Source organism: Pongo abelii, chromosome 9 (assembly GCF_028885655.2).
Source record: "Pongo abelii isolate AG06213 chromosome 9, NHGRI_mPonAbe1-v2.0_pri, whole genome shotgun sequence".
Taxonomy (NCBI): domain Eukaryota; kingdom Metazoa; phylum Chordata; class Mammalia; order Primates; family Hominidae; genus Pongo; species Pongo abelii.
The window spans coordinates 39,723,492-39,740,176 of NC_071994.2; the positions used below are offsets into that span (position 1 = coordinate 39,723,492).

The 16,685-nt window shown below is 36.9% G+C and overlaps 1 protein-coding gene and 1 long non-coding RNA gene across 6 annotated transcripts in view; both read right to left on the reverse strand.

Annotated features, from left to right (window-relative positions):
• The window catches only part of LOC129048656 (uncharacterized), a 194,859-nt gene that overhangs the window by 119,050 nt on the left and 59,124 nt on the right, over nt 1-16,685 (reverse strand). The window lies entirely within an intron of this gene.
• Nucleotides 3,268-3,753, reverse strand: LOC100449433 (small ribosomal subunit protein eS25-like). The gene has a single exon (XM_054524563.2). The coding sequence runs from the start codon at nt 3,703-3,705 to the stop codon at nt 3,331-3,333; it is 375 nt and encodes a 124-aa protein (XP_054380538.1). The 5' UTR covers nt 3,706-3,753; the 3' UTR covers nt 3,268-3,330.

Here is a 16,685-nt window from a genome sequence, read left to right on the forward strand (position 1 = left end):
ATTAAGCAAGGAGACTTCTGGTTTTAAAATGGTGAAGTAAAAACATCTGTCTCCTTTCTCTTCTCCAAAGTCACACTGCAACAAGCAGAAGAAGGAAAACAGAATGCAAGTTCCATCCTTGAGAAAACTAGGAAATGACTGTAAATCTGAACCATGCTCTGTGAGGAAGGGGCTGCCTAATGCAGAGTCTACTGGGAAGAGCCCAGTGGGAAGAGCCCATTAAATTGGCCCATGGGGAAGACAAAATCAGGACCCACTGGAAAATGCAGAGCCCCGACAACCCTGCAGAGCATGTGCTCTCCTAAGAAGTGGGACAGCAACCATCAATTTCTTGTCTGAACAATGGTGTTGGAACATGCAGGCTTAGAGGGGAAACTTCTTTGGTGCTTGTTCGGCACCTTAGAGAAGTAGTGAAGCTGGGACTGAAAGCAGAAGCGCACAGACATGACATTTCAACAGGAAGCAAGTTATTGGTGAGATGAGGCAGGATAGAGGAAGATCCTGAACTCTAAGCTGGCACTTTTGGTAAGCAGTGAAAAAATAAAGGCAAAGCGATTATCTTGCATACCCACATACTCACACTCACACAACTCTGTGTTATAAAAAGCTTTATTACCATATCAGTTAAGATGAAGTTCAACTACGTAACAAAAAAACCCAAAAAACTTTAACATGATTATTTTTCTCTCATTTAAAAGAATTTCACATGTTCTAAAATTGATTGTGGTGATGGTTGCACAACTCTGTGAACAAACTAAAAACCACTGGATTATACACTTTCAAGGGGTGAACTGTATATATAAGTTATATCTCAAAAAAGCTATTTTTTGTTTAAAAATTTCCAGGAATAAGATTTGTATAGTGGCTTCATGGTGTCATCAGGAAGCCAGGCTCCTAACTTTCTGCTCTGCTACCCTCTGTACATGGCTTCCATCTTCAAGCACACCTCACGGTTTTAGATGGCTTCTGGAGCTCTGGTCATTAAATCCATATTCTAGGCTGCAGAGATGAGGAAGAAGGCTCCATTCCCCTCTCACATTTAAGGTACTTACCCAAAAGCCAACTCAACACTTTTGCTTTATATATTCTCGGACAAAGATTAGTCACATGGCTATAACCCCCTGCAAGGAAAGTTGATAATTTTAGGGCTATAGCTGAGCACAGTGACAATGAATAGAACCTGGTTTCTATTGTTTTAGAAGAAAGGAGAAATGAGTGTTGAAGGATAAAATCAGTAGTTTATGCCAGAACCATGAACCATAGAAAATTCTTTATAGCTCAGAACATAACCCTGTCCTATCCCCTGCAAATAGTCAGAAAGAACTTATCTCATTGAAAGATAAACAGTGATTAAAAAGAAACCAGTATACAAACTATGTAAAGATATTGCAAGAAGAAAAGGAGGGAGGAAACAGAAAAAACAAATGACAGATGAAGAAGGAACATTTGTTTAAAAAAAAAAAATGTTGTCACCAGGCAGACAAAATTATGATCAAGCATATTGTCATATATTTTAAGAATTTTTAACAATCTTAAAGCAGAGATACAAGAGCCAGGGAAAAGATGAATAGGCATTACTGAAAATACTATAAGATATACAGAATATGGGGCTAAAAAAGTAAGCAATAGGAATATATATGAAAAAAGATAGAACTATACAAGCCCATCAAAGTTCAATGAAAAGGTAGATAACTGGCATCCTTGGATTATAGGTGTTCAAAACGACATTCAAAAATAACAAAAAAGAATCAAATGTACAGTGTGATAAGAAAAACTGATGAAGAATAAGGGACACTAAGATTAGCCTAAAAGTTATGAGATTTCAGAGATAAAGGAAAAAACCCTTTAATCATGCAAAAAGATCAAGTCATTAATGTAGGTAATGGAAGTGTAGGTGGGAATCAAGTTGACCTCTGATATCTCTACAGCTTTATTTACCTTTAGAAGACAGAGGCGCAATGCCTAAAAATTTCTTGCAGTCCAGAGAGTTTAATTAGCTAACCAGTCAGGAAACTTTTAAAGTAAAGGACCAGATGGTAAATATTTTCAGCTTTGCAGCTCGTACAATCTCTGTTACAGCTACTCAATTCTGCTGTTGTGCCTGAAAGCAGCTGTGGACAACATATAAATCAATGGGCATGGTTGTGTTCTAATAAAACTTTATAAAAACAGGCAGCTTATTGGATTTGGCCCTTGGGCCATAATTTGCTGACCCCTGAGCTAAACTATCATTCAAATATAAAGGCAAAAGAGAAGTATTTTTGAAGTTTGACATCTTCAGGCATGTAATACACATAATCTAAAGTGTTAGAAGACAAACTTTAGTGGACAAAAGATAAATGAAGAAAGTGAAGCAAGAAAACTGGCAAGAAATAAAAAAGCTAAAATATGCTCTACTACCTGGAGAACAGAAAAAGAGTCATACCTTCCGGCTCCTTTGGCAGCAAGTGCCTTAGAAGCCCCATGACGTGAAAGGATAATTCAAGAAACCAAGACATCTGTTGGAAGCCATAAAAATTATGATCAGTTCTAAATAAAGAAGGTGATGTCACATTTGCAGAGCCCTTTTAAAAACATCTAGAGATTCACAGGGATATTTAGATTGTTAACCTACAGTAACAGCTAAGTAAGAGGGGCCTCAATTTTCTCAGATGTGAAACACCAGGGTTGAATTAAATCAGAGACACCTCAGCCCCAACTGCTCATGAGAATCACCTGAGGCATTTTTTAAATGCCTGGGTTCCATCCCAGACCACTTAAATTAGAATTTCTGGAGATAGGAAAGACAGTATTTTTTTTAAAGCTCTCCAAATATTCAGATATGCAGCCAAGGGGGAAAACCACCGAATTAGATGGTCTGTGAGGTAATTATCAATTCAGATATTCTATATATATATATGTATATAATGTATATATAAAGAATTATCCAAAACTTAAAAATTTAGAAATTGCTACATAAAAGAGGCAAAACTACTTAGTCAATTTTGGATGCATGTTTCTATTACAGAACTTTACATTATGATCCATACTGGTCTATGTCACAGGGGCTTCTAAAAAAAAACCCTAAGGACTTAATGTGATCCTAATGTACATAAACTAGTAATTATTTGTGAATAAAGAAAAAAGTAGATAACTCCTTCTGACAAGGTGATCAATTCCTTACTTTTAAAAGAAAAGTGTCCATGTCAAGTATTTGTAAAATGTCAAATGTTCCTTAGTTTTCAGTCTAAGGTTTTGGCATGGCGTTTGTTCGCTTTTAAAGAGCAATTTCTCTTTTTTTTTAATTTAATAAAGTTTTATTTTTCCAAATGTACAGTTGGTTGGACCTATTCATGCATCTTCACCAGCAGCTGGAGCATCTCCGCCCTTGGTATTTCTGGTGTAAATTACTTGAGCTCTGTGCTTTGAAACTAGTTTGATAAGTTCTTTACTAAGGAGCTCCTGAAGGGCTGCCCTGGCCAGGGAGCCTCGAATCTTCAGTCTCTCAGAGACCACAGCTGGGGTTATAAGTTTACAATTGGGAACTTCTTTACAGAGTTTGTCATAGGTAGCTTTGTCAAACAAGACTAAGTTATTGAGCTTGTCTTGAACTTTGCCTTTGGACCACTTCTTCTTTTTGGCCTTGCCCCCGGATTTGTTAACTGGGTCTTTGTCTTTCTTGGCCGACTTTCCAGTGTCCTTCTTCTTGTCGTCCTTGGGCGGCATTGCGAAGCTCGGACAGCAGCAGCAGACACCGCAGCCTCACTAAGATGTCGGACAAAAAGGACTAAAGAGCATTTCAATAAGACTGATCTCTAATCTACTTACTGAATTGCTTATTTCCAGAAATTAGCAAACTCAAAAAGAGACTTAAACACATGAAGAAAAATAAATGAATCTCAATACAGAAACAAAATATTTTCCTAGAGAAGCCAGATAATCGGTAATGATTAGGGTGACAATAGTCTCAATTTGCCCAGGGCAATCCTGATGTGCACCTGTTATTCCAGAGTAATTATTAATAGTGTTCCCTTTCACTCTTACATATTTTCTGATGTAGGTAAGAAATTATATGGTAACTCTACTTTTGATGCTAACAATAATAAACAAGTTGTATCTCTTCATTAGGGCAGATACAAAGATCCATGCTTGGAAATATAGTAACGATGAACAATGAGGCCGGGTGCGGTGGCTCACGCCTGTAATCTCAGCACTTTGGGAGGCAGAGGCAGGCAGATAACCTGAGATCGGGAGTTCAAGACCAGCCTGGCCAACATGGCAAAACCTCATCTCTACTAAAAATACAAAAATTAGCCAGGTGTTATGGCATGTGCCTGTAGTCCCAGCTACTTGGGAGGCTGAGGCAGGAGAATCGCTTGAACCCGGGAGGCAGAGGTTGCAGTGAGCCAAGATTGTGCTGCTGCACTCCAGCCTGGGCAATAGAGTGAGACTCCATCTCAACAACATCAACAACAACAAAAAACAAACAAACAAATGAACAAACAAAAACAATGTATCCTCACAATTAGGAACCAAATCTTTACCAGCAGTGCATAATTGGTAATCAGTCTTAGTCTGTAGTGTGGGAGGCGGAGCTAAATCATGTAGTAGAGGCAACAATTAATGTTTTCACAAAGGGATGTCAAGAGATACTTAACGATAGATGCTAGAAAGCCAGTTGGAATTGTTGGTAATGGAAGCAGAAGAGTTTGGGTGGGAATCAGAAAGGACTTGCTAAGATGCTGGGAGGAAAGCAGATCCAAAGACCAGGGTCCCAGGGAGGGTCTGGTATAGAACAATTGTGCGAAAAAACTTCTGCCTGTTTTCTCCAGCTTTTTATTGACCTAATCTCACAAGGATGTCACTCAAAGCATTAAATTCCTGGCACTTTTGTAATTTCTACAAAAAAAATTTAAATGAAGTCTATTCTGGCAGATTTTGTTAATTCAGACTTTTAATTAATTCAAACTGCTCAATTACTTGAAAAAAAGTTTTTTTTCAAGTCAGTAAGCCTGACTTTCAAAGAAAACTAATCAAATGGTTTTTGAAGATAATTATCCTGGACTAGTGTTATTTGATCTTCTAAGATTTTCATGTGTTAGGTGGAAAATTAAAGTCTGCAGGGAACACAAAGATAAAGTGTCAGATCAGTCACATCAATCCTGCCCAGGGCAATACTGATGTGCATCATCAGTCAATGGAGGGACAGATGTCACTGTCACATCTTCATATAAAAGAAGGAATGTGACAGCATTCTAAAAGTGAGTTATAATACTAATTCATTCAACAAATGTTTACTCATCATCTATTATGTACATGGCAGCATGCTTACCTGGCAAATTACAGGTGTTTGTGAAAACATGAAAAATGAACTACGACAGCAATAAATATGTATATAATGGTAATGGAAAGACACCCCATGGCATTCTTGATCTATTCATTCTGAGAATGGTTCATTACTTATGGCTCCTAAAAAAGGCATGGACTTAATCACTAAGTTAGTAATCTATGACCCCTCAAAAGCAGAGAGCAACACGTCAAGCTCTTGGCCTTCCATGTGCTGGGTTCAGATTCTCAAAAGTCTCAGCTTCATTTCTTATCCTAGGGTTTAATAAGCCATCCCCATTCCCTTCCAATAAATTCTTCATTTAGTTAAGTTAATTTCAGTGGATTTATGTTTGTTGCAAATAAAGACCCTAAGACAGATAACAAGGGTAAATTTGATACTTTAATGTAAGAAAGTAACAATTAATAGTGTTCCCTTTCACTCTCACACATTTTCTGATGTAGGTAAGAAATTATATGGTAACTCTACCATTGATGCTAACAATAATAAATGAGATATTATTAATATTTGGTATAATTCCTGTGAAGAATATGACAACTAAAGAGAATTTCTTCTGGAAATGAATGGATTAAATATAAAAGGAAGGGGGAAAGCCCAGTGATACATAAGATATAATCTTAATGGGAACTCTTAAACTTGTCACCAGGAGCATAGTGAAGACCATTTGGGTTAAGACAAAGTGAGAGAGAAACAGAGTTAATCATTATAGAAGAATGCTACAGCCTATTCAATCAAATAAAAATTACAGATAATCAATGCCTTTTTAAAATACACTGGCAGCCCTGAGTTTTCATAATGATATATTTATACTCCTAAATTTACTTTAATACTTGAATTTGGACATTCATCCATGAACTTTTTTAAATTTTTAATTTAAGTTCCAGGATACATGCGCAGGAAGTGTGGGTTTGTTAGATAGGTAAACTTGTGCCATGGTGGTTTACTGCACCTGTGAACCCACCACCTAAGTATTAAGCCATCCATGAACTTTTGAAAAATGTTTCAAGCTATCATTGGGTGAAATTGGCCATTGGTTGGCCAAAACAGCTTAGTTTTAACAATGTAGCCACCTTTGACCTTAGTACAGTGTTTATGCAATTATGAGTATCTATTATATCTCTGTAGTTATTTTCTAAAATATGAGTGTGGAATAAAAGGGTGAACATATTAATGCTACTAATAAAGAATATATTTTCCTAAACTTATTACAATTAAAACCAAGATTGAGGTCATTAGGTATGTCAAAAGTAGCCCATCCCAGCCTGGGCAACATAGTGAGACCCTGTTTCTACAAAAAAATAAAAAATTAGCCTGGGGTGGTGGCACATGCCTGTAGTCCCAGTTACTCTGGAAGGTGAGGTATGAGGACCACTTGAACCCAGGAAGTCAAGGCTGCAGTGAGCTGTGATCATACCACTGCACTCCAGCATAAGTGACAGAGTGAAATCCTGTCTGAAAACAAAAATAGTAGAGCCTTTGCCATCAATTGAGGTCATTGGGGTCAAGGTGCCAAATTGATGCTTGGTTATAAAGGAACAAACTAATATTAAAGAAATTGAATTAAAAAGTAGGACATCATCAACTTTTATTTTATCTTTTCTTTCACTCTGTCATCCAGGCTGGAGTGCAGTGGTGCAATCATAGCTCACTGCAGCTTCAACCTCCCAGGCTCAAGCAATCCTCCCACCTCAGCCTCCCAAGTAGCTGAGACTACAGGAATGCACCTCCATGCCCATTTGCTTTTTTTTTTTTTTTTGTAGAGATAGGGTCTTACCGTTGATCAGGCTGGTCTCAAACTCCTGGGCTTAACCAGTCCTCTCATCTCAGCCTCCCAAAGTGCTTGGATTACAGATGTCAACCACTATGTCCTGTCAACTTTTGTCTTTTCTAAAAGTTGTGGTATAATTAAGGATTCTTTATTCTTCTGGAAACAGAGTCCTCCATTATAATGCCTAAGTCTACAATTCAATATGTGTGGATCTGATTTCCTGCACAGTCTTGGGGACATTCATGTACTAAATATAATGGACTGCTTCTATGACAAAATTGGCACAGAGGTAAGCTATATGTTCATGGGAAACTCTCACAACATTTACTAGAAGCCTTTGCAGCTCAAAGTAAAGTAGTTAAAAACTGTTTTACTTACCTTACTGACAATATCATCTCTGAAATGATAACAGATACAGCAAAGAGACTGCTATTTTTGGACCAATTCCTGTCTTACAAGGAAGAACTGAATGGTTACCATGTCATCTTGGAATTTGTAATAAGAAAGAAAGTATAGGGCAGAGGCTGGCATGTGCTGAAGATGTTAAGAAAGCAGATGTCAAGAACTTCTAAGGAAAGGAAGGAGCTATAGCACAGAGGGTAAAAGCTCAGACTACAGACTCAAGAAACATATAGGTTTGAATCCTAGGTGCGAGACTTACCAGTTGTGTGACATTGAGCAAGATATTTAACCTCTTTAAATCTCAGAGTTTTCCTTTGTAAAGCAAGAACAGCAAAAAGAGCACAAACTGTCTAGGAAAATCACTTAACCTAAGCTTGTTGTTTTCACTTGGAAAAATGAAGGAAGTAATAGTATATATCACGTAGGTTTGTTGGGAATATTAACTAAGAAAATGCACATAAAATACCTAGCACTGAGTTTTAAAAAAGTGAGCATTTTTAAAGACACACACACACACACACACACACATTATTTACAGTATTTCATGGACTCTAAAATTCTAAGAAAGAAGTAAGAAATTCATGAAAGAAACTAGTCTGCCTAGCTCCGACTTAAAATAAATAGAAGGTGAAATAAAGGAGGATACAACTAATAACACAAAAGGCTATCATTGCTATTATTATCTTCTAAGAATAGAGTTTTAAAAAGCTAGTGCTCAGTAAGAAATGAAGTTGGCCGGGCACAGTGGCTCACACCTGTACTTTGGGAAGCTGAGGCAGGTGTATTGCCGGAGTCCAGGAGTTCGAGACCAGCCTGGGTAACATGGCAAACTCTGTCTCTATAAATAACATAAAAATTAGCTGGGCTTGGTGGTGTGTGCCTGTAGTTGCAGCTACTATGGAGGCTGAGGTGGAAGGATCGCTTTGAGCCCAAGAGGCCAAGGCTGCAGTAAGCTGAGATCGCACCACTGCACTCCAGCCTGCGTGACAGAGTGAGACCCTGCCTCGAAAGACAGTGAGAAAGGAGGGGGACAGAGAGGGAGGGAGGCAGACGAGGAGAGAAATAGAAAGTAAAAGAAGATTATATTTCTCAAGACAAAATGATTTCCTCAGCATTCAAATACTTCTTGGGAACATCTATGCAAAATTACCAGATGAAAAGAAGGCAAGGCTGCATAATTTCTATTTGAGGTCTACATTTTCCAGCAAGAATGGTCCTCAACTGGCTATGGAAGAAGAAGCCAGGCAGAGTGTATGCAACAACAGGAGTATGTTAACAGAGAGAAAGGGAAGATACAGTACCTACTTTACATGGATTCAAGTCTCCAGATCTCTACACTTGGTGGTATCTCAAGACTTTTTGCAGGATAATAAATGCAATTGTTTGGAATAAAAAGATTTGTTGGAACAATGAAGATCTGAAATTATTCCATCAAAGAAGCATATATAAAGATAGAGATATGTTTATTTAAATAAATTGGCCATCTAGATTCTTCACGGATTTTATTGTGCTTTATAAAGCACACATAGTTTACTTAGATGCATTCTTATGTAGAATATTTAATTATTTAAGCCAAATAAGATGTTTCTAAAGCCAGTTAACCATTAGTAGTTATTATCCATTACAAAAATTTGCTTCATCATTCTTAGGACTGAGAAGGAGGTCAGTGAAACTAATTCTTAATCATCCAACAAGGTTTTGAGTACTTATTATGTGCCAAGTGAACTGGGAATATAAAAAATGATCCATTTTTTATATGGGGAGGTACCCAACTATGTGAGCAGGTTGGAGTTCAAAACATAGTTTGACATACTAAGCATAGGGGCAAGAAAACGGCTGCAGGAACACAAAGATAAATTCTGAGTCAAAAGATAAAAGAAAAGGAAGGTTGTAGGTAGGGTTGATAGAAAAACCAACAAGTTATATGGCACCACAAATCAGAATGGGCCTCCAACAAAGCAGAACATACTTGGGCTGTAAGTACTCAGTAAAGGAATACTTATAGGTGCTAGCTGAAAGCTAGCCCTAGTTACAGGGGAGGCCTGAAAAGAGTAACAAAATTTTGATAAGTGTAGAGTGCAGGGTTGGGAGGGACTCTAATTTGAGGGAAGAAAATAGACCAAAAAAAGTATTGCATAATATGCAACCAAGGACTTCAAGTTTTTTGATAGGTTGTCACGGCTGATACATAAGATTTGCATAAAGATGTAGGAGATGTGGCTGAAAAAGCTATTGAGGATCATTAGTAACTTTGAGTACCAGAATAAGAGTTTGAATTTAATTATATAATAACCACAATAATAGCTATGATTTATTGAGCACATACTATGTGACATAATCTTTACATGCATTATCTCATTTAATTCTCACAATAACCCTATAAGGAAGGGAAAATTATAATCTCTGCTTTACAAACTGAGGCTTAAAGAAGTTTATTCACTGCCCATGTTCATAAAGTTAGTTAAGTGTTGGAATTTAAATTCAAATCCATAGCTCTCTAAATCAAAAACTCATAGCCCAAATGACAAAGCTATATTCCCTTGACAGTGGAGAAAGCTGGGAGCAATGAGAATTTTTAAAGGGGGAGATATAATCAAAACTACATTTCTATAAGACAGAATACAGTGGATATGGGGGCAGTGGATTTCCTGAAGAAGTGAAAAACTGAAAATGACAAGACTAGTTAGAAAGTTATTAGTTCAGGTGAGAGACATGAAGACATATATGAGGGCCATAGTAATAGAGAAAAGGGGATAGATAAAGACACCGGAAGGGGAGAATGAAGAGAACTTAATGTGTTAGTTTTCTATGCTGCATAGCAAGCTAATGCAAGTGCAGTCACTTAAAGCAACATATATTTGCTATCTCAGTTTGTGGGTTGAGTCCAGGTGTGGCTTAGCTAGGTCTCTGCTCAGGTCTCACAAGGCTGCAGTAAAGGTGTCAGTTGGGTTACATTCCTATCTGAAGGTTTGACTAGGGAAGAATCTGCTTCCAAGCTTAATTGGGTTGTTGGCAGAATTCATTTTTTTTGTAGTTATATGACTGACCTCCCCATTTTTCTTGGTACTTACTGGCTGGAAACACCTCTTAGCTACTAGAGGTCACTCTCATATTCTTACCGCATGCTCTTTCTTCTGATAACATTACAGTTTATTTCTTCAGAACCAGCAAGAGAACATCTGCTACTCCAAATGTCTGGGCTCAGGAAGGCTAAATCCCTGTTTTAAAGGGCTCATCTGATTAGGTCAGGCCCACCTAGGATAATCCACTTTGATTAAGTCAAAATCAAGTGACTAGGGACCTTAATTACATCTGTGAAATCCCTTTGCCTTTGCCATATAATGTAACCTAATCGCTAGAGTGACATCATCATATTCATAGGTCCCACCTATGCTTAAAGGGAAGAAATTATATAGAAAGCGTTACACCAGGTTGCAGAAATCTTGGGGACCGTCTTAGAATTCTGCCTACCACATTTAACAGCTGGTTTGATACAAAGAGAAGACAAAAATAAGTCAAAGTTTTTAGCCTGAGTAATTTAGAGGATGGTGATATTAACTGAGATATGACACATAAGAGGAAAAGAGATTTAATGAGAAAGATTATGAATCTTGCTTATGAGTATTCATCTTGCAGTAACAGTGGCACAACCATTTATCCTAAACCAATTCCATCCATTTGTTTCAATAGTACCTAATGTTTAATTAAATGGTGTGGAGAAGAGGGGTTTCTTACATCTGAAAGTAATTCTATCATAATGTACATAATTATTTTTAAATGTTACAAATGGCCATGAACTTGAGAAACAATTAGTAATTTATTATGTTTTAGATTCATGTCTTCTTCCTTTAATCCAGGAACCAGTCACAGAGATTTTTTTTTAGTTGTTTTGATAAATGCTCCTTTCAAGCTCTGTTATTTCTGAGAAATAGCCAAACATCTTTTTCCTCCAGGAATGTTTATTCTAAAATATACCCAGTAACAGTTGAATGAGTTGTTAGGCAAGTAGATAAGTGAAATGCCCAAAATAACCAAGGCAATATTAGGGTTAGTACTAATATAAATTAGAATAAATAATCTAAACTCTCATTTTAAACTATCTGAATTATGCCATGGCTTTTGGGTTAAGGCAGATCACACATTCCATGGTACATGTGGTAAAATGCAGAACGCTATTATTGCTTGGAAAAGTGTAGAAAATAAACATTTACTGGGTGTCTTCCTAATGCCAAGCCTTATGCTAAAACTTTCACATATGCTATGCTATCTCATTTCATTCTAACAACTCTGAAATAGGGATAATATTAGCCTAATTTTTTTTTAATAGATAAGGCAGTTGAGGCTGAGAAGTTAAACGTTTTACCCAAGCTAAGAAGTAGGAATGGCCAGGTTTCCAACCTAAATATAGCTTATTCTTCATACCCTATTCTTTTCACTATTATTCTCTCTTCAATCCTCAGATTAGTTGTAACTTCCTCTAAGAAGCCTTCCGTAACCACCCTCTGGGACTTCCAAGACTATGCTAGATGTACATTCCCACCACCATGTTTTCCCATAGCAACCAATTAGTGTCAAAGTTAAGTGCTCGAGTTCTAGGACTGCACAAACAGGATTCAAATTCCACAGGCCAGGATTCAAATTCCAGCTTTACACTTGCTAAGTTTATGAACTTGCAAAATTGACCAAGCCTCAAGCCTTTTCAGTAAAACAGGAATAAAATTACTACCTAGCTCAAGGGATAGTTGAGAGAATGACCTAAGAAATATACCCCTATTATTGTTACAATTATCATCAGAAGATGTATTCTACTTATTACACTGAGTTGCAATTGCCTGTTTACTTTTCTGTATTCCATACTGGAATATAAAATCATCCCTGAAACACAGGCTACATGTTGTTAGTTGTGATTTCCCCAGAGCCTAGCACAGTGCCTATCTGGCACATGGCAAGCACTTGAAAATCTCTGCTGAGGGAAGGAATGAAGAAAGGAAGGGAGGGTGGGTCGGAGGAAGATATGACACTTCCCATTAAACGGATGTTCTTGCTTTTCCCTGGCATAGTCTCAACAAAGGCATGAGAATGCATGCAGATGAAAATAAACCATTACTTCCCTTGATTATATTTAAGGATCAGAAACCTTAGAAAGTGGAGTTTGTTATGACATCCTTAATGCCAAGTATGATCTAGAACTCCTAATAGTTAGATGGTGCCTGGAAAAGGACAAAGTCCAGGCAGGCTTTCAGTAAGTGAACATTCTCTCTCGACGAGATATGAGCATCACCCTTACCCCCATAGCTTGAGAATAATATGCTAAATGTGAATGACTTCCACATAACTTCAAAGCCACACACAGGACAGTCCCTCCTCCCAGCCAACCACTAACTCCAGGGCTGTTATGAAAAATGCCCAAGGCTCCCATTTTTTAAAATTTATCTCAGCTACACCTATTTCCATTTTCTTATCTTCAGGCTGGTAGCAGACTAGTGCCTGTTTTTATTCTTCTGGTGGAAAGAGCACATTCAGATTTAACTGTATATTATTTGCATCCATTTGAAACCCTACATACAGGGAGAACAAAACATCCAAAAAAGTGTATTTAATTCATATAGGGTCAAACAGTTTGGGCACTATTAGGCCATGATAATAAAAGAGGATTCTTCATATTTTTCACATTTCTTATAGGCAAAGTGACAGGTAAAAACGCAAATTAGGCAGAAGTAACCACAGAGAAGAGAGATGAATATAAAGACGAAGAGCCCTATTCATTTGTGATGCAAAAATCCATTATTAGGAACAAATCTTCTCCGACAGTCTTGTGGATGCTGCATAATTCAGAGAGCCCAACTGTACTTAGGAAGTGATGGTTAAATATTGAAAATCTGATTGGAAGACGGAGGTGGCTTCCTGCTCTTTCCTGTAATTGCCTTGTCTGATTTTTCTCATGAACAATGTATCACTGGAATTTTTGACTATGATAGAGTGCACCTCCTGAGAGTTCTGCCCTGAAGGCTAGGACTCCAACTCTGCAGGAGCTATCTGATGGAGAACTTCATATATCTCCTCTGCACCTGTCATTCTTTTTCCCTTGTGAAGCCCCAGGGTGTTGTGTGGAACTCATGAGCCTCTCCCCAGCCCATCTCCCTTCACCCTACCGCCTCATGCACATTACGGCAGCCTAATGAGTTGGAGAGACACAGCCAGCCCAGGCTTCTTATTATAATCACATTCCATTTTCTTCAAATAAACCCTGCTCAGAACAAAGGCTTCTGGGCACAGCCTTTGTTGTGGAGGTTTAAATCATAACATTTTGGTGGGATCCAGAATATCATGATGATTGCTTTCAAGTAATTTGTGATATACATGCTTAGCAGATGATGTAACCGCATATTGCTGCTGTGCTTTTTGCTCCATTGCTTCATGCGGCATAGTTTTCTATGACAGTATACTCCACAAATGCAAACAGATGTATTTCCCACGACCTTAACCCCAACAAACAAAGTTGTTTTATGTATTTCCCGATTCACATTTTTGAGGGCTTCAAAATGCAGTCTCCTAAGGTCTTTCAATACTTGTGCTTTTCACGCTTTTAACCATTTTTGGTATTTCAGGAATGTGATAACACTAATGAGATATCAGAGCAAGAAAAATAACAAAAAGCATGTAGTCTCCAACCCTAAAAAGTTTATTTTAAACATGTTGGTTTCCTTTAAGCTTTGCTTTCAATTAACTGAATAAAATGATAGGAAAAAGCTTTGTGAAGTTAAAAACATTAACAGAAAGAACACCCAAGAGAAAAACATCTAGAGTAAGGTGATTTGAAATATTGATGTGAAAATCTACCAAAGAGAATTCATAACACATTTTGAGATCACTGAACAACAAAGTGGGATTTAACCTAAAAGAGTTAAAATGGTATATAAGGTCTATTAAAACCATCCCACCTCAAATGTTATAGTTGTCTCAGTTAGCCATTTCTTGTTTTGTGCTTTTTTATTTTAGGGTTTAAGGGGACAAAAATAATTTTGAATAGCTAGGAGTGTCCCTTATTTGTGCCTGCTAACATAGGCATTTTTCTAATGATCCTTACCATGTAGCGTAGTGGTTTAATCACACTGGCTTTAAAGTCAGACAGGCTTGAGACTAGAACATTTTTTAAAATTTGTTACAACTGATTTTTTAAAATTATAACTCTTATTTTGAAATAGTTTTAGATGCAAAAGAAATTCCATATATAGAACAGAGAATTTTCATGTACTCCTCATCCAGCCTTTCCTAATGATAATATCTTGCATAACCATAGAATGTTGTCAAAAGTAAGAAACTGACATTGGTACATACAATACAATAATAATAATTGTAACACAATAGTACAATACATTATTTGGATCTCACCAGATTTTGTGTGGACTTCTTTTGGGGGTATGCGTGTGTGTATGTAGTTCTATGATTGGTGTAACCATCACCAGTCAGTATATAAAACTGTTTTATCACCACAAAGAAACTCCCTTGAGTTACACCTTAATGATCATATCCTATCCCCAATCCTAACTCCTGGCAATCATAGATCTATGCAGCATTATGATTTTGCCACATCAATAATATTATATAAATGGAATCATACAACATGTAACTTTTTGAGACTGGCCTCTTTCACTATGCATAACTCTTTTGAGATCCATCCAAGTTGTTACATGAACCAGTTAATTCCATTTAATTTTTGAGCAGTATTCTATAGTATAGATGGCCCACAGTTTGTTTTTCTATTCATCAGTTGTAGGACATTTGGGTTGTTTCCAGTTTTGACCGGTACAGTATAAAGCTGCTATAAACATTCATGTACAGGTTTTTGTGTGAACATAACGTTTCATTTCTCTAAGATAAACACTGATGAAAGAGATTGCTGGGTCCTATGGTGTGTGTATGTTTATAGGAAACTGCCAAACTATTTTCCAAATTGGCTATGCCATTTAGCATTCCTCATCAGCACTTGGTACTATCAGTAATTTTTATTTTGGTTATTCTAATAGGTGTGGTAGCACATATAGCTTTAATTCACATTTTCCTAGAGGGTATTTTTGCGTATACTGATTTGCCACCAGTATGTCATCTTTAGAAAAGTGTCTGTTTAAGTTTTGACCATATTCTAATTGCATTGTTTGTTTTCCTACTACTGAATTTAGAGAGTCCTTTATATATTCTGGATATAAGTCCTTTATTAGGTATGTAATTTGCAAGTATTTTCTCTCAGTCTGCAGCTTGTTTTTTCATCTTTGTAGCAGGTACTTTACAGAGCGAAATACTGTAATTTTGATGAAGTTTAATTTACCAGTTTTGTTTCCTTGTTAATGCAGGATGGAGATGGAAGTCAGGGTTTCACACACAGGCTCCACCAGAGAGGGCAGGGCATTACTGCAGGACAGGGGTTCAAGGTAGTTATGGACTGAATTATATCCCGGAAAATTCATATGTTGAAGCCCTAAGCCCCAAAGTGATTTTCTTGTGGCTTTTTTTAAAACTTGAATATACAGATATCTAAAATGAAGGCAAAAGAAATGAGAAACTATCTTATGAAAAGTGAAAATAACCATATTAGGAATACAGGATGAAATACTTGGAAAATATTTTTTATCTGGTCTTCCTGCCAGCCATGGGAGAAAGGAAAACTCATTGGTTATCTAACTCCCCTCCTTTCTTTTTGCTTCTTTTTTTCCTCCTTTTCTACCTCCTGGGGTACTGATAAAATTTTCTATACTCCTTTTTGCTCTGTGAATTCAGAAGCTATGGAGAATATTACTCTCATTTTAATGGCTATTCTTAAGTTTTAAAATGATAAAGTATGTATTTAAATAAGTTTTAAAAATATATACTTTATCATTTTAAAACTATATCCTTTTTTAAGTGTTTTATTTAGGAGAGTATAAAGTCATTCAGCATAGTATCTCTATCTTCCTCTCAAACAGGACAAAGATGTTAACACATTAAGTATCCAGTGAAGACTCACCTTATCTTCTATTATTGTGGTTTAGCAATTTGTTTCAGTTTTTAATTGAAAAAAAAACTTTATCCACTTAACTTTTTTTTAGTTCCCATTCAACTTTAAAAAAATTTTTTTTATTTCCATAGGTTATTGGGGAACAGATGGTGTTTGATTACATGAGCAAGTTCTTTAGTGGTGATTTGTGAGATTTT

What these genes read in the sequence shown, in the direction of transcription:
- LOC100449433 (XM_054524563.2), bottom strand. Translation starts at nt 3,705, where the DNA reads ATGCCGCCCAAGGACGACAAGAAGAAGGACACTGGAAAGTCGGCCAAG.